Below are 16,957 nucleotides of genomic sequence, written 5' to 3'. Positions count from 1 at the left end.
GCGATAATATTTCATGCGAATTTTCTAATCAAAAGTTTACAATCGGTCATTTGACCGGGTTATGGTACGTTTAGTGTTAACGCGATAAAAAATTGTGTTTTTTGCATCCGATTAAATGTTTTATACTAATTATTAAAGCCTATTGATAGTATTTTCATATACATAAGCAGTTACTTTCGGCCATGTTGAAACAGTACAAATACTGACCTTTCCCGGTCAACAGCGAGATTCAAGCACTTAATGTACTCGATAAGATGAATGCAACATATAGATATACACATAAATGCTACATGTTTGCATTTGTAACACAGTATATACAGGGTGCGTCAACTAAATTGGGATAAAATTAAATTCGAATTTTTCGTTATATATAACTTTAGCAGTAGATGATAAGTCCATGTAAGCCCACAACTTACGGTTAACTCTTAACCGATTTCTCATAAAAAAATAAATTGAATCTCAGGGTTAAGAATTAACCGTGAGTTGTGGAACTGCATCTAAGTCAGATGTTTATATACGTATGTATAAAATGTGTATAACCTCAAATCATCGTAGTTAGTAAGATCAAGTATGGAGTACAACCGAAGAGTGACGATAATTGAAGCGCTTCGTATCGGACGTACGCAGACTGAAATTATTCGGTTCTTCGGATACCCGCGATCGATCGTTTACATTTAAATCGCACAAAAATATGCAGACGCGGAGAAATGCGAACAAGATTCGGTGAGGCAGAATGTTCACGTCTTAAGAGTAGTCTTCAATGAGGATGACATCATGTCGTCTTATTTTTTTAAAATAGAAGAAGCCATAGCAAAGAGGTTTCTGAGAACTGTAATGAAGCTATGGATGAAAAATATAGCTTTCGGAAGGCCGTACATTTTTTAACAGGACGGCATATCTGCTCACACAAGCCATTTAATGCAAAATTGGCTTTCCGACAACGTGGACGCATTTTGGTCCAAGAAATTTTGGCCTCCCAATAGTTCAGATTTAAACCTCCTAGATTATTTCGTTAATGGCATTACTAAAAAGGTGTCTAACAATCCAAGCATCTTAACATAGTCTTCAAATCGCTATTGAGGCAGCATTCATGAATTTAGACAACGAGCTGTTAAAGAGAGTGTACTGACGCTTTAGGCAAAGAATAGAGGCAATGATCGCAGCAAATGGGGATTATATTGGGTATTAGAACTCAGAGAGAATTCCTTCAAGCGATGTACAAAAAATTTTTGTGTATTTTCAAGATTTTTCTGAATAAAATGGCGTTTTAATTTTTAATAAACTGTTAGTCTTTTGTTCGGATTTAGCTGACGTACCCTGTAAGCAGAATTGGGCACTATTCGAAAAATTTTTTATTTAGAATATTATTCAAATAGAATTTTATTTATTATTTGCATTATTTATTAATTATATTATTCGTTATTCGTACTATTCGTCATTGTATTATTGATCATTATTCGTTATTTGCATTGACATTATTTGTTATTCACATTGTTTTATTTTAAATTATATTGTTCCCAGTTCACGAGTCTTCCACGAGCCTTTTACATAGAAGATAAATGAGACTGCATTATTGTATTCATTTTGTAATTTAAAGACTATCTCATATGTACAGCGTGTCTCTAGAAAAAAGCACCGTTTAAAAAAACTCGAAATTTGTTGATTTCTGAGACATACAAAGATGTTAAAATCAACACAAAAATGTTAATTTTAAAATTTTTGCATGTCTCAGAAAATCTACTCAACGTCTTTGAATTAAAATTAACATTTTATATTTTACAGTGTAAATATGAAATTCATTCATTGGTATTAAAAACATTAGACGAGTAGAGGAATGATTGGTGGATTCCATAGTTTGTCTGTAAAAGACGCTAGCTTTGATACGTTTCTGGATATATTTGCGGTACTGACGGTCATGCTTTTCTTATATATATATCTAGAACTCTAATTTGTTATGTTATTTTCCTTCTAAGTAAAGATGCCAAAAAGGTATGAAGATCATCTTCTCTGATATGATAATATGTCAGACTCCTCTAATTATTCTACCATACATATAATACAATTAAAAAATATATAAATATACAAAAGACATATTCTAATAGACATATTCTACATGTACAAGTATTAAGGTGGAGATATTAGAAAACAAATAGTTTCCGAGTTACTATATATATATTTCTGATACATGTTGATATAAATATTAAACAATAAAATCTTATAAAACCGTGAGGATTTAAACTAATAAAAAAACGGTTCATAATGGTTAAGTTGAATCTTCTATGTAATTGCACATAAACTTATATACTATGTATGTAAATTTTTAATTGGATGCTAAATTTTTTTTATTTAAAAAAACGTAAGCTTTACTAAACTACCGTTGTAAGATCACAAGTTAAATTGACCACCAATTTAACAATTTTTTGCTCTTTACGTATCTTAGATCGATCTTAATAATGTTGAACGACATATTAAAATCTGTAAAAAATTAATATTTATTACGAAAAATTTTTATTTTTATTTATAAGTAAATGTAAACTATGACACACGTTGTGAACAGAAAATGATAATTTTTAAGAATTAGAAATTAAGAGATTCATAAAAATATTTCTTTACACACACAACATATACTATATATTTTAATTAGTTCACATAACTGCACTGAAAAACAATTACTATATTTTAATAAATATTTCTCTGAATATTTGTAAGTGAACATTTATTTTTGATAAATGAAAATTTAGTTAATGAAGAAAAATGATATTTAAATTAACTAAATGGTTTTGGTTTATATAAATATATGTCAATGCAGTAAATGTTACAAGTATTCAAAAAAATATTTACTAACATGAGTTTTTTTTAGTGCAACTTATGCAGTAATGCAAATAGTAAAAATTATCGAAAAAGGTTTAATTATTATTATTAACTTAAAGTACATATATATATATTTTGTGTATTCGTGCACTTTATATATATACGTGAGTATTATATAAATAATGTGATTGTTTTGGAACAAACAATAACTAATTCTGAAAATAATGTAATATGTATTATATCGTATCATTTTTTTAACATAAAATAACTAATATAGTTTCAAAATCGAAAAATTGTTCGGCGCATGTTTTGAAAAACTGCATACGTAATATATAACTTTATACGGAACTATTATTTTAACAATATAATAGCACTTAAGATCCAGCTCGAATTAACGGCAATTTCTTATTAATTGTGTTTCTCACATGTACGGTCCTATAAGATTTATTAGTATTTAAATATTGTTAAAATAACTAAGTTTGTTCATATATAAAAAATTTTAATAAAATGTAATTATTTTTTATAAGTGGAATTTAGAACAATAAGAAATAAATCAATTCATTGAGAGAAAGAAATTTCTTTTTCAGTTGAAACGGATTTTGGCAATAACGATTGATCAGGCTCATATTTGCAAATAATACAATCCTTTATAAAATTACATTTGCAAATTACTCTCTCTCTCACACACACACATGCACGCTCGCACACAGTTCGAAATTATAAATACATTATACAATTTTATAAACTGTGCATCCATGCGGTTTGTCAGACTTGAAAAAAAATCAAGAAAATGGACATAACAATACACATTACAATAAAAGTCAATTTAATAATGATGATAAAAATGATCTTTGAAACACTCCAAAGAACCGATAACTGTATTTATTTTTAATTATAGCTGCATTATTATTATTGGAAATGTTTACTGAGGCTTAGTTATTCAATATAGTAGACTCCAAAATAGGATGTATACTTTTTCTACGCTGAATATTTAACCAGAATCCATCTTCTGGCATTATTACAAAATCTTTGGAGAATTTCATTGGTGACATAGTTTTCACAGATGGTTTTAGTTCACATCGCGCTAATAAATTAAACAACAAAACTTTAATCTCCAACATGGAAAATCTATTAGCTATGCACATTCTTGGTCCTAATCCGAATGGCATATAACTCGAAGAATTGTGCATCTTGTTGTTTAAAAATCTTTCTGGGTCAAATTTGTCCGGATTATCGTAATATTTTTCATCACGATGGATTGCAAGAACAGGAATCCAAACAAGCATACCTTTCTTCATGATAAAAGGTTTCTCGTTCGGTAATGCAGGTGGTAACTCAAAAGTTTTTTCGCACATCCTTTCTAAGACCATGGTTGCTGGATATAACCTAAGAGTTTCATTTATCACCGCATCTAAATATTCGAGCCGATTAATAACTTCATAAGATACTTCTCCATTCGACTCTTGCAAAACGTTGTCAATTTCTTGTTGTAATTTGGTCTGAATTTCTGGATTAGCTGCAATTTCGTGAGCAGCGAAGCACATTGTATTTGAATTGGTCTCGAAACCACCAATGTAAAAGATGAGCGCTTGTGCAGTCATGTCGTCGATTTCTAGTTCTCTTTGACCTTCTTTGCCTCTAATATCCATCATTAACTGCAACATATCCGGACGTTTAATTTGTTCTGCATCACGAGTGGCGATTGTAGTCTTCATAACGTTCTTAAAGAATTGCGACACATTATGGTTCACAAACTTTATATTTAAAATTTGTCCGAGTCTGGGAAAAGCTGCAAGAATAAAAAACTTTATCCCTCCAAAGTTACTTAATTCCTTGCCATAAATATAAAACTTATTCGTTGGATCCTTCATTGAATCGATTTTGATTCCGTAAGCACATGTGACGATGACATCATTGGTATATTTAGAGAAAACATCTTTCATATTTACACTCCCTTTATTCGTTGGCAATATTGATTTCATAAAATCTTTTGCACATTCCGACATCAACGTGAACATCATTTTCATCTTACTACACGTAAAAGATGGACTTAACAGAGTTCTTACGTTCCTCCATTTTTCTCCATGAAGAGAAAACAAATTTTTTTTAAATAAAAGATCATTCAATTCAGTAAAACCATTACGATTTGGAAATGACTCAAAATTCTTAATTAAGATATTCTTGATGAGTTCTGGATCGCGAATCATGAGGATTGGAGTCATCATTACGTAGAATCCAACATACTTTGCATTCAGATTAAAATTGTATATCTTTAATATAAAATCGAAGAATGACATTCGACGAAATGTAAACGAAATCACTGATCCTAATATTGGAATAGGTGATAAATGTATAATATTATGTCTCTTAAAGAAATTTAAATTTTTAAAAAGGTAGTGAATACTGATCACACTAATCACTATTAATAAAAATATTGTCCAATATTCCATAATAAAAATTTTATTAAAAAGTTTCTCTAGAATTCGTTACAAATGTTTTTAACGACTTAGCGATATTATCGTCACGAATTACGATAAACAACTGTGTTCTCAGAGTAATTTCTTATCTCATTATATATTATATTTTCTGACGTAACAGATTTTTTTGAGATGCAAATGTTTTTAAACAAACATATAAGATGGATGATTTATATGTATGTACCGGAATATAGATAAGTCCGATTAGATGAATGCAGCATAAATTGTTATATATGTACTATATGTTTGCATATATGTAGCACTTTTTTTTATTTGTATATAGAATTAAATTGCTGATGTAATACTCTTTATAACTTAGAACATAAATGAAGACGACATACATTAAGCGTTTCTAGTTTTAAACAATCACATTACTTAAATAATACTGACGTATTTTGTGTGTGTGTGTGTGTGTGTGTGTGTGTGTGTGTGTATTCGTACTTTAAGTTAACAATAATAATTCAAACTTATTTGATAATTTTTATTATTTATATTTACTGTATAAATTTCACTGAAAAAAAACTTATCTTAGTAAATATTTTTTCGAATACTGGTAATATTTACTGCAATGACATATATTTATTTAAACAAAAATCATTAAGTTAATTTAAATATCATTTTTCTTCATTGAGAAAATATTTATTTACTGTAAGTAAATGTTAACTTACTAACATTTAAAAAGATATTTATTAAAATGTATTAATTGTTTTTCAGTGAATAAGTTATGTGAATTGTAATCAAAATATTACGTAAAGAATATTTTTATGGATATAAATTTCTCTTAATTTCTAACTCTTAAAAATTATCATTTTCTGTTCACAACGTGTGTCATGGTATACATTTATTTATAAATAAAAATAAAAATTTTTCGTTATAAATGTTAATTATTTACAAATTTTAATATGTTGTTCAACATTATAAAGATCGATCTAAGATGCGTAAAGGGCATCAAGATAAATTACTGATAAATTTAACTGGCGATCTTACTGCGGTAGAGTTTGCGTTTCCAAAAAATTGTTCGGTGCGCAGTTTAAAAGGGCTACGTACATAGTATATAAATTTATATGAACTTATACACGCACCTAAGATCCAGTTAGATCGTTAAAACTTTGTTTCTTAGTGGTCGTGTTTTTCACATGTACTATGAGATTTAATATTTAATATTAAAAATACGAATATTGATTTACATATAATAAATAAAGAAATTAAAATATATATTAATTAACCTCTACGCGAGCAATTACGTTAAAAAAAATCACAAATGTTTAATCGTAAAAGAAAAATATCCTGTAGCCTATACTCATAAATTATCATGTGTGTTTTTATTTTTTATTTCCAAACGAAGTCAGTATTATTGAATTATAAAAAAAATTTGTATAAAGAAATCAAATTCGATCGTATAAATAAATTAAAATTGTTATAATCTGTCCTGATTTAATTTTTATAAAATCATATTTTAACAATTTCCAAGAGATTAATTATTAATCCAAAAAAGTGAAACATTTATACCAATCTGTAATTAATTTTATTTGATAAGTATATTGGTAGTTATTCAAGTTTCATCGCCTTTTATAAATAAAAGGAATTTACGCACTAACAACTGCAGGAGTTCATATAGGCGTTTTATTTGTATTGAAATTATTTATAAGGTTATAAAGCTATTAACTCATTAATGAATTATTAACATTCGTAATAAATAATTTTAATATAATGTCTTTGATACTTCCATGAATATTATCTTTGAAAATATCAGAAGGATTATCTCTCTCGCCGTGTTTTTATCCATCAGTAATGAAATAATCTTACTATATAATGTTTATTTCTTTATATATATATATATATATTATTCCATAAAATACCATATATAATGTGAACACTTCGCTAAAGATGCATGTGTAATTTTAATTATAAAAATAATTTTTAATGAAAAGTTTAATTTTTTTTGTAGGTGGAATTTTTAAAACAATAGGAATAACTCATTAAATCAATGAGAGAAAAGAATTTCTTATTCAGTCGAAATGGATTTCGACAATGTCATATTTTATAATACTCACATTTGTAAATAACACATTCCTCGATAATATGTTACCTTTTGCAAATTTAAAGTTCAAATTTTGTAAGTACATCATTCAGTTCTGTAAACTGTGCATCTACATGGTTTATCATACTTGGATTAACATCAGGAAACTGGAAATAACAATATACATTACAGTAATGGTCAATCTAATAATGATGGTAAAAATGAACTTTAAAACACTCCAAAGAACATAACTGAAATTTTTTTTTAATTTTAGCGGCATTATTACCATTGAAATGTTCTTTAAGACTTAGTTATCCATTATAGTATACTTCAAAAATTAAAATATAATGCATATTTTTTCTGCGCTCAATATTCAATCAGAATCCATTCTTCGACATCATTACTAGATCGTTGGATAATTTTATTGATTATAAAGTTTTGACAGATGGTTTCAGTTTACATCGGACTAATAAATGAAATAACTTTGACCTCCAACGTGTCAAATCTAATGAATTTAAATATTTTATTTGATAATATGAAATATCTTACGTTACAATATCCTAATTTACAATATCACTATGACTACGTTTACAAAAGGATCTGTGAGTTCCGAACCGTTTGATATATATATTTCTTTTTTATGTTGTTTCTTAGTGGCTACGTTTACACCGTGCGCTTAGTCCGCGACATATACGATAAGTGTCTTTATTTAACCTAAGGATAAATAAGAACACCTATCGTATAGGCCGCGGCCTAAATGCACGGTGTAAACGTAGCCACTAAGAAACAACATAAAAAAGAAATATAATATATCAAACGTTTCGGAACTCACAGATCCTTTTTCAACGATCCATGAAGATGATTCGATGTCAACGAGATAAACGCATAATCTTACGGTCACAGTGAACATGGAGTGGTATGGTGTGACAATTTGTTTCAAGAGAAATGATCTCCTGTTTTTGTGTAGTGAATGTGGAAATTGTATAAAATGTATGAAAACAGGAGCTCCATAACTTATTCGTCTGATTCTGTTAATCACAATTGTAACACTTGCGCTTAATAGAATCAGACGAATAAGTAATGAGGCTTCTGTGCAGTCAATATTTGCAAATAACAGTTTAAAATTTGTAAATATATTCAGTTCTATAAATAGCACGCGAATGCAGTTTGTCAGACATAAAACTATCATAAATTAAAGTTGGAAATATTGTAACGCATTACAGTAATTGTCATTTTAATAATAATGATAAAAATAAATTTTAAAGCACTCTCTTCAAAGAAATGTTAACTGCAATTTTTTAAATTAACTGCATTATTACATTTGAAATGCTTTCTTAAGCTTAATTATTAATTACTGAAGACTCCAGTACAGAATGCATATTTTTTCTACTCTGAATATTCAACCAGAATCCATTTTCTGGAATTATCATTAGATCTTTGCAGAATTTTATTGGTGACGTAGTCTTCACAGATGGTTTCAGTTCACATCGCGCTAATAAATGAAACAACAAAACTTTAACCTCCAACATGGCAAATCTATTAGCTATGCACATTCTTGGTCCTAATCCGAATGGCATATAACTCGAAGAATTGTGCATCTTGTTGTTTAAAAATCTTTCTGGGTCAAATTTGTCCGGATTATCGTAATACTTTTCATCACGTTGGATTGCAAGAACAGGAATCCAAACAAGCATACCTTTCTTCATGATAAAAGGTTTCTCGTCCGGTAATGCGGGTGGTAACTCAAAAGTTTTTTCACATATCCTTTCTAAGGCGGCAGCTGGTGGATATAACCTAAGAGCTTCACTTATCACCGCATCCAAATATTCAAGTCGATTAATAGCTTCGTAAGATACTTCGCCGTTCGACTCCTCCAAAACTTTATCGATCTCTTGTTGTAATTTGATCTGAATTTCAGGATTAGCTGCAATTTCGTGAGCTGCAAAGCACATTGCGGTTGAAGTCGTTTCGAAACCACCGAGAAAAAAGATGAATGCTTGTGCAGTCATGTCGTCGATGTCTAGTTCTCTACGACCCTCTTTGCCTCTAATATCCATCATTAATTGTAGCATATCCGGACGTGTAATGTGTTTTGCATCACGAGTCGCAATTGTGGTCTTTATAATGTCTTTGAAGAAATCCGACACGTAATTGTTCATTATTTTTAAATTAAGAAATCGTCCAAGTTTTGGAAACGTTCCAACAAAAAAGAATTTTATACCGCGAATGACCCCTCTAAAGTTACTCGCCTCCTTGCCGTAAATGTAGAATTTGTTCGTTGGATCTTTCATAGAGTTGATCTTAATTCCGAAAGCACATGTGGCGATAACGTCAGTCGTATATTTAGAGCAGATGTCTTTCATATTTATATCGCCTTTATCCACTAATGATGTTGACAGAAATTTCGCAAAATCCACAGCACATTCAGACATCAACGTGAACATCATTTTCATCTTACTAGAAGTAAAAGATGGACTTAGTAGATTTCTCACGTTCCGCCATTTTTCTCCGTGAAGAGAAAACAAATTTTTCTCAAATAAAGGATCGTTAAAGTCAGCAAAACCACGACGATCTGGAAATGCCTCGAAATTTTTGACAAGAACAGTTTTAATGAGTTCCAGATCGCGAAGGAAGAAAACTGGATTTGTAATAAAGTACATTCCAAAATATTTTGCGTTTGGATTGAAATTGTACATCTTCAGTAAGAAATCGAAGAATGATGTTCGACGAAATATAATTGATATCGAGGATCCGAATAATGGAAGAGGCGGTATGTGTATAATTCCATTTCTTTTAAAGAAATTAAAATTTTTGAAAAGATAATGAATGCTTATCACGCCGATGACTATCGATAATAGTATCGACCAATATTCCATGGCACAAATAGATGTTATTATATAATAAATTCTTCCTATAATTTCTTTGTAAACGTTTGATAAAATGTGACGAACTATACATAGAGCACTAACGATACTGTTGGCACGAGTCGTTGCATACTACTGATCGTCACAGCAGTTCCTACCTCGTAATATACTAGTAATCGTTGTGAGGTAAATACTTTCAAGCTACACTATGGGTGTGTTTGAAATGACTCTATCAGCACTATTTTGTCATTCTATCCTCGTTTTACGTTTAATGGACGATAAAGGTAAAATGACACAAATAGCACTAGAAGCGTTTCCTCGAACGTATATACCTTATGTAAGATCAATCAGTGATGTAATTTTGCTCAATGCAAATCAATTAATCATTGTTGTGCATGTTGTATATTTGCACATATGTAACACACACATACACACACACACACACATACACACACACACACACACTACATATATCAAGTTAAATTGTTTTTTTAATTCGTAGAAAATTTATGAAGTAGCTAATACTGATCATATTAAATGTGCCATTTAAAGACGGAAGCGTATACTTATATCAATTTTATATTTAATGTTATTTTATTATTCAATTATTTTTGATAGAAATATAAAGCGGTGTTTGAATATATATTTTTTACTGATATCAATATTTCATAATGCATTGAATAAGATAAAAAATAAATAATATGTATAATAAAAGTATGTTGCTTTGGATTTACTTTACAAATTATTGCATTGTGTATATTAAACATCAATTTTATAAAAAAATAATGTATCGATTCTATAAGAAGTGTTATGTTTTAATTTGAGAAATAATGAAAACTTTCAGTTTATATGAGAATGAAATTTTATATATAACCTTGTATTTTAAAAGAAGCATCATTATACGTATAATCATGTATAAATGTAATATTATTCTATTTTATTTTATGTTTTTAATCTTTATGTTTGCATTTATTTTCATTACTGTTTGTTGAAATGGATAATGATATCATGATATTTAGATATATGTATAACAAACAAGCCATTGATTTTTTTGATAAAACTGCGTCACACGTTTCAATTGGATATCTCAAATGTCTATTCTTTTATATACTGTTCATACTAATACTTCATCGTTGACTTTATCAATACTGAAATGACAAATTATGTGTAGAATGATTGTACAATTTCTCATAGACGTGTATAGAGCTAATAAAATTCATGTACATGTATATTGCATCGAAATATAAGTATGTGTTAACTGGTCGTCAGCAGATTATGTAATATATACATGAAGTATATATGTCAGAGCGTACAAAAAGAAGTTCTTTAAATATGCTGCTGATAGCATACCTATCTGGTGATTGATATCTTGATATCTATTATCATCAGTAGTTTTTACTGATTTTTGATATAATCTCATTATAATTCTTAATTTTGTAATTTTCACTTTTTTATTTATATCTTTGATTCTATCATGATAAAGTTAGCAATTATTTTGACCTTGGTTCCCATTACATCATACTGATGAGAATATATCATTCTAACAATCATGCGATTGACTCGATTACTTGACAAAGATTGCACTCAAGAAGAGAAGTTGAAAACAAATCTGTCATAACACATGTTAAAGTGAACAAGTACCTTATGTACAGTTGTATCATTTTCGTATACTGTATTGAAAAATTTATTTAAAAAATATTATTATTAATACGTATATAATCGAATATATGGCATATAAATATCTAGTGTTTACCTGTGTTTAGTTAGAAAAATAGTTTTGAAATAGAAAATTTATATTTACAGTGTAGGGAAAAATGAAATAGATTCAATAGAAATATGCTTTTAGAAAATGTGTCCATAAAAATATAATTTGAAACAACTTTTTGCGTAGTAAATATTTTGGCCTTCAATGTTTTTGAGGGCCAACGCGAAATTCGGTCTGCCGCGGCATATTGTCGCGGTCCCCACTACAGAACTCGTCATTGCAAGGCATTGTAGTGGGAGCTTATCTTAAAAGCCCGTGTTACACTACGGACTGTGGACGCGGATCGGACTGAGGTTGCGGATCGAGCATTGGAATTCATCCAATCAAAGCAAAGCAGATTTATTTTAATTGGCGCATTCCGATGTGCGATCCGCATCCACAGTCCGTAGCGTGACACGGGCTTTAGACGCCTGGGAGATTTAGATCGAGGTTTTACATAAAGAGTATTTCGTGTGTCTCGAATACTTGCGAGAATTGGCGCGTGTCCTGTTGGACCTCTGGTGGTGAGTCGCCACAATATGCGAAAGTACTTATTACAATATTTACGTCAACATTTATTGAAGTAAGGAGTCTATTTATATTGAATTTATTCTTGGAGTGATACAATACTATTAACTTATAAATTAAATATTAACATTTGAAATAAATAATTTTAATATATATATAATGTCGATTTCATTATTATTTCATATGGAACGATAATACATATTAAATATACCGATATATATGTAATTTCTATTACAAAAGTATAATATTTATTAAAACAAATTTTTTTCAAGAATTTATATCGATAAAAATAAATTAAATAAGAGGGAGAATTCTTTTTTGGTCGAAATGAATCATTACAATGTTTCATAATACTTGTTCGTACATAACACAGTTCATCCTGTAATGTTAATATTAGCAAATCACAATGGATTTTTTGTAAATACATTATGTAGTTTAATCAGAGCTGGGCATGTATTTAAAATATTTATTTGAAAATAGTATTATAAAGATAATTGTGTATCATGTATTTTCAGCGGAGTACATGAAAATATTCTGTATTTTATATTTTATGAAAGTATATAAAGGTATTTTATATTTTGTATTTCAGTATTAATAATAAAAAATTGAATGTGTTTTGTATTTTGTATTTTAAATACTAAGATTGATGATTAATGTTATTATTTACATTATGAAATACATAAACATTTCGATCTTCTAATTTTAAATACAAAATACGTAATACTTTCATGTACACTGCTGAAATATAAAATATAAAATCTGCTTTTATTGCGAAACTGTGTTTTAAATAAAAGTATTTTAAATCCCCAGCCCTGAGTTTAATTTTAAATTATACGCTGACGCGGTTTATCAGACTTGAAGCATCATCATGAGCTTGGAAATAACATTATACATTACAATAATTGATAATATAATAATGATGATAAAAATGAACTTAAAAACACTCCAAAGAACTGATAATTGTAATTTTTTAAAATAATAGGTGTATTATTACCATTTGAAATGTCTTTTATTAGCTTTCCATTAGTTCAGACTCCATAGCAGGATGCATGTTTTTCCTACGCTGAACATTCAACCAGAAACCATTTTCCGGTATTAACATGAAATCTTTGACAAATTTTAATGGGGATGTAGTTTTTGCAGAAGGTTTCAGCTCACATCGTGCTAATAAGTGAAACAGCAAGACTTTGACTTCCAGCAATGCAAACCTGTTAGCTATGCACATTCTCGGTCCTAATCCGAATGGCATATAACTCGAAGAATTGTGCATCTTGTTGTTTAAAAATCTTTCTGGGTCAAATTTGTCCGGATTATCGTAATATTTTTCATCACGATGAATTCCAAGAACAGGAATCCAAACAAGCATACCTTTCTTCATTATAAAAGGTTTCTCGTCCGGTAATGCGGGTGGTAACTCAAAAGTTTTTTCGCATTTCCTTTCTAAAGCTGGAAGTGGTGGATATAATCTAAGAGCCTCACATATCACCGCATCTAAATATTCAAGTCGATTAATAGATTCGTAAGATACATCTCCATTCGACTTTTGCAAAACGTCGTCGATCTCTTGTTGTAATTTAGTCTGAATTTCTGGATTAGCTGCAATTTCATGAGCTGCGAAGCACATTACGGTTGAGCTGGTCTCAAAACCACCAAGGAAAAAAATGAACGCTTGCGCAGTCATATCGTCGATGTCTAGATCTCTACGACCTTCTTTGCCTCTAATATCCATCATTAACTGTAACATATCCGGACGTGTAATGTGTTCTGCGTCACGAGTGGCGATTGTAGTTCTTATAATGTTTGTAAAGAAATTTGACACATCATCATTCATTAATTTGATTTTAAAAATTCGCCCTAGTCTTGGAAACGTTCCAACAAAAAAGAACTTTAGAGCGCGAATGGCCCCTCCAAAGTTAGTCGCCTCCTTGCCGTAAATATAGAATTTATTCGTTGGATCCTTCATAGAGTTGACTTTAATTCCAAATGCACATGTAGCGATGACATCATTCGTATATCTAGAGCAGACATCTTTCATGTTTATACTGCCTTTATCCGCTGATGTCGATATAGATTTTGCAAAATCCACAGCACATTCAGACATCAACGTGAACATCATTTTCATTTTACTAGAAGTAAAAGAAGGACTTAGCAGATTTCTCACGTGTCGCCATTTTTCCCCGTGAAGAGAAAACAAATTTTTCTGAGATAAAGAATCGTTGAAATCGGTGAAACCACGACGATCTGGAAATGCTTCGAAATTTTTGACGAGAACAGTCTTAATGAGTTCCAGATCGCGAAGGAAGAAGACTGGAGTTGTCGTGAAGAATAGTCCATAATACTTTGCGTTTGGATTGAAATTGTATATCTTCAACATGAAGTCATAAAATGATATTCGTCGAAGTACAACCGACGTCGTGGATCCAAGTAATGGAACAGACGGCACTTGTATAATACCATTTCTTGTAAAGAAATTAAAATTTTTGAAAAGATAATGAATGCTGATCACACCGATGACTACCGATAATAATATCGACCAATATTCCATGGCACAAATAGATGTTATTACAAATTCTTCCTATAATTCTTTGTCAATGTTTGATAAAATGTGACGTATCATGTATAAGGCACTAGCGATGCCGCTAACACGAGCGATCGCATACAACTGCTTGTCACAGCAGCTTCTACTTCGTAATACCATATACTATATAGTAATCGTTGTGAGGTAAATGCTGTTAAGTTACGTCATGGTCTGTTCGGGATGATTCTGTCAGCGCTATTTGTACATTCTATCTTTGTTTTACGTCTAATGGGCGATAAAGATAGAATGACACAAATAGCGCTAGTATGATCGATACCTCGAACGCACCTTATGTAAGATAAGTCGGTGTTGATACTTCGCATGATGCAAATCAATGAATCATCGTTGTATGCGCTGTACATTTACACTTATATCGATATATAAGATTAAATTACTTTTGTACTCCGTAAAAACTAAACAATAAAGTTTTCATAATATATTGAATGTGCAGTTTAAAGTCTAAAGTATATGCCTAAATAAATTTTGTATATAATGTCTTATTTTACGATTATTTTTAAAAGATATACAAAACGTTGTTCAAAAAGTATATAAAATGTATTAAGAAAGTATATAAAATGAAGAATAAATAATTTATAATTTATGAAAGTGTTATGTTGCTTCGGATTTACTTTTCAAATTATTATATTGTATAATATATGTTGAACATCACTTAAAAAAAAAGATGTATCAATTCTATTGGAAATATTGTTTTAATTTGGCAAGTAATGAGAAGTTATTCAATTTGTGCGTGAGTGTGCGTGCGTGCCTATGTGTGTGTGTGAGAATAAAAAGTTTCAGAAAATTTTATATTTTGCAAAGTATCATGATATCGTGTATAGACATAAAACTTCATTTATCTTATATTTCTTATCTTTATGTTTCTTTGCCGTATCTATATTTCATTATTGTTCATTGATATGTAATGAAAGGTTTTGAAAATTTTAGTATACATTGAATATATCACTGATAAATTTGGTAAAACTATGCCACTATGTTCAATTCGATATGCCAAATGATTTTTCTCATTATTTATTGTTATTATAAATTATTAATGACTTTATTAATATTACACCGGCGTCTAAGGTAGGTTTCCATTACAATGCATTACTGATGAGTCCAGTAGTGGAAACCGGGACGAAACGCCAACTTGTGATATTCTTCGCAAATCTTATTTTTTACAGATTTTAATTTAATTTATCATTACTTTAATAATACATCCTTAAATTTTAATATATGTCTTTCAACATATTATTAAGATCCAATAAGATGCTATAAGCATCAAATTGTTAGATTGCTTGTCAATTTAACCTAGTGATATTATTGCGGTATAGTGAATATGTATGCGTCAATGCTGAAAATCTATCAGCGTCGCGGGGGGGACTACATACGCAGTATATAAAATTCACATTATTATAATAAGCACTGTGATCCAGCTTCGACCGTTATAGGCTTTCTTCTTCTAATTTGTTTATTAATATTGAAATGACATATTATGTAATATAGAATAATATATAGAAATCGAGGAAAGTGTAATGTGTAAAGCCTAATCGAGTCTTGAAAACAAGATGTTAATGTTTATTATATTGTGTGAAATTTATATACTGCGTATGTAGTCCCCCCGCGACGCTGATGGATTTTCAGCATTGACGCATACATATTCACTACCGCAGTAATATCACTTTAGTTAAATTGAGAATCAATTTAACCACTTTTTGATGCCTATAGCATCTTATTAGATCTTAATAATATGTTGGAAGACATATATTAAAATTTAATAATAAATTAATAATTTAAACTCAGAGAAGCTGAGATTGTGAAGAATATCACGAGTTGGCGTTTCGTCCCGGCTTCCACTACTGGACTCATCAGTAAGGTAATGTAGTGGGAGCCTACCTTAGACGCCTGGAAAGATGTTAGAAAGAAGTTCTATATAAA

At 29.8% G+C, this 16,957-nt stretch overlaps 2 protein-coding genes across 2 annotated transcripts; both read right to left on the bottom strand.

The window, feature by feature from the left end:
- Positions 1–8,632: 8,632 nt before the first annotated feature.
- LOC108773987 (cytochrome P450 9e2-like) lies at positions 8,633–10,297 on the bottom strand. Its single transcript, NM_001365374.1, has one exon. It carries the CDS (start codon positions 10,182–10,184, stop codon positions 8,649–8,651), a length of 1,536 nt encoding a protein of 511 aa, NP_001352303.1. The 5' UTR covers positions 10,185–10,297; the 3' UTR covers positions 8,633–8,648.
- Positions 10,298–12,749: 2,452 nt separating this feature from the next.
- Positions 12,750–15,078, bottom strand: LOC108774080 (cytochrome P450 9e2-like). The gene is made up of 2 exons (XM_018540093.1): positions 13,439–15,078; positions 12,750–12,823 (listed from the first exon to the last, which is right to left on the bottom strand). The coding sequence occupies exon 1, from the start codon at positions 14,987–14,989 to the stop codon at positions 13,457–13,459; it is 1,533 nt and encodes a 510-aa protein (XP_018395595.1). The 5' UTR covers positions 14,990–15,078; the 3' UTR covers positions 12,750–12,823; positions 13,439–13,456.
- Positions 15,079–16,957: the final 1,879 nt, after the last annotated feature.

This window comes from Cyphomyrmex costatus, unplaced genomic scaffold, assembly GCF_001594065.2.
Source record: "Cyphomyrmex costatus isolate MS0001 unplaced genomic scaffold, Ccosl1.0 scaffold23, whole genome shotgun sequence".
Taxonomy (NCBI): Eukaryota; Metazoa; Arthropoda; class Insecta; order Hymenoptera; family Formicidae; genus Cyphomyrmex; species Cyphomyrmex costatus.
Note: the sequence above shows the minus strand (reverse complement) of the source record. Positions and strands in the feature narration are given on the sequence as shown.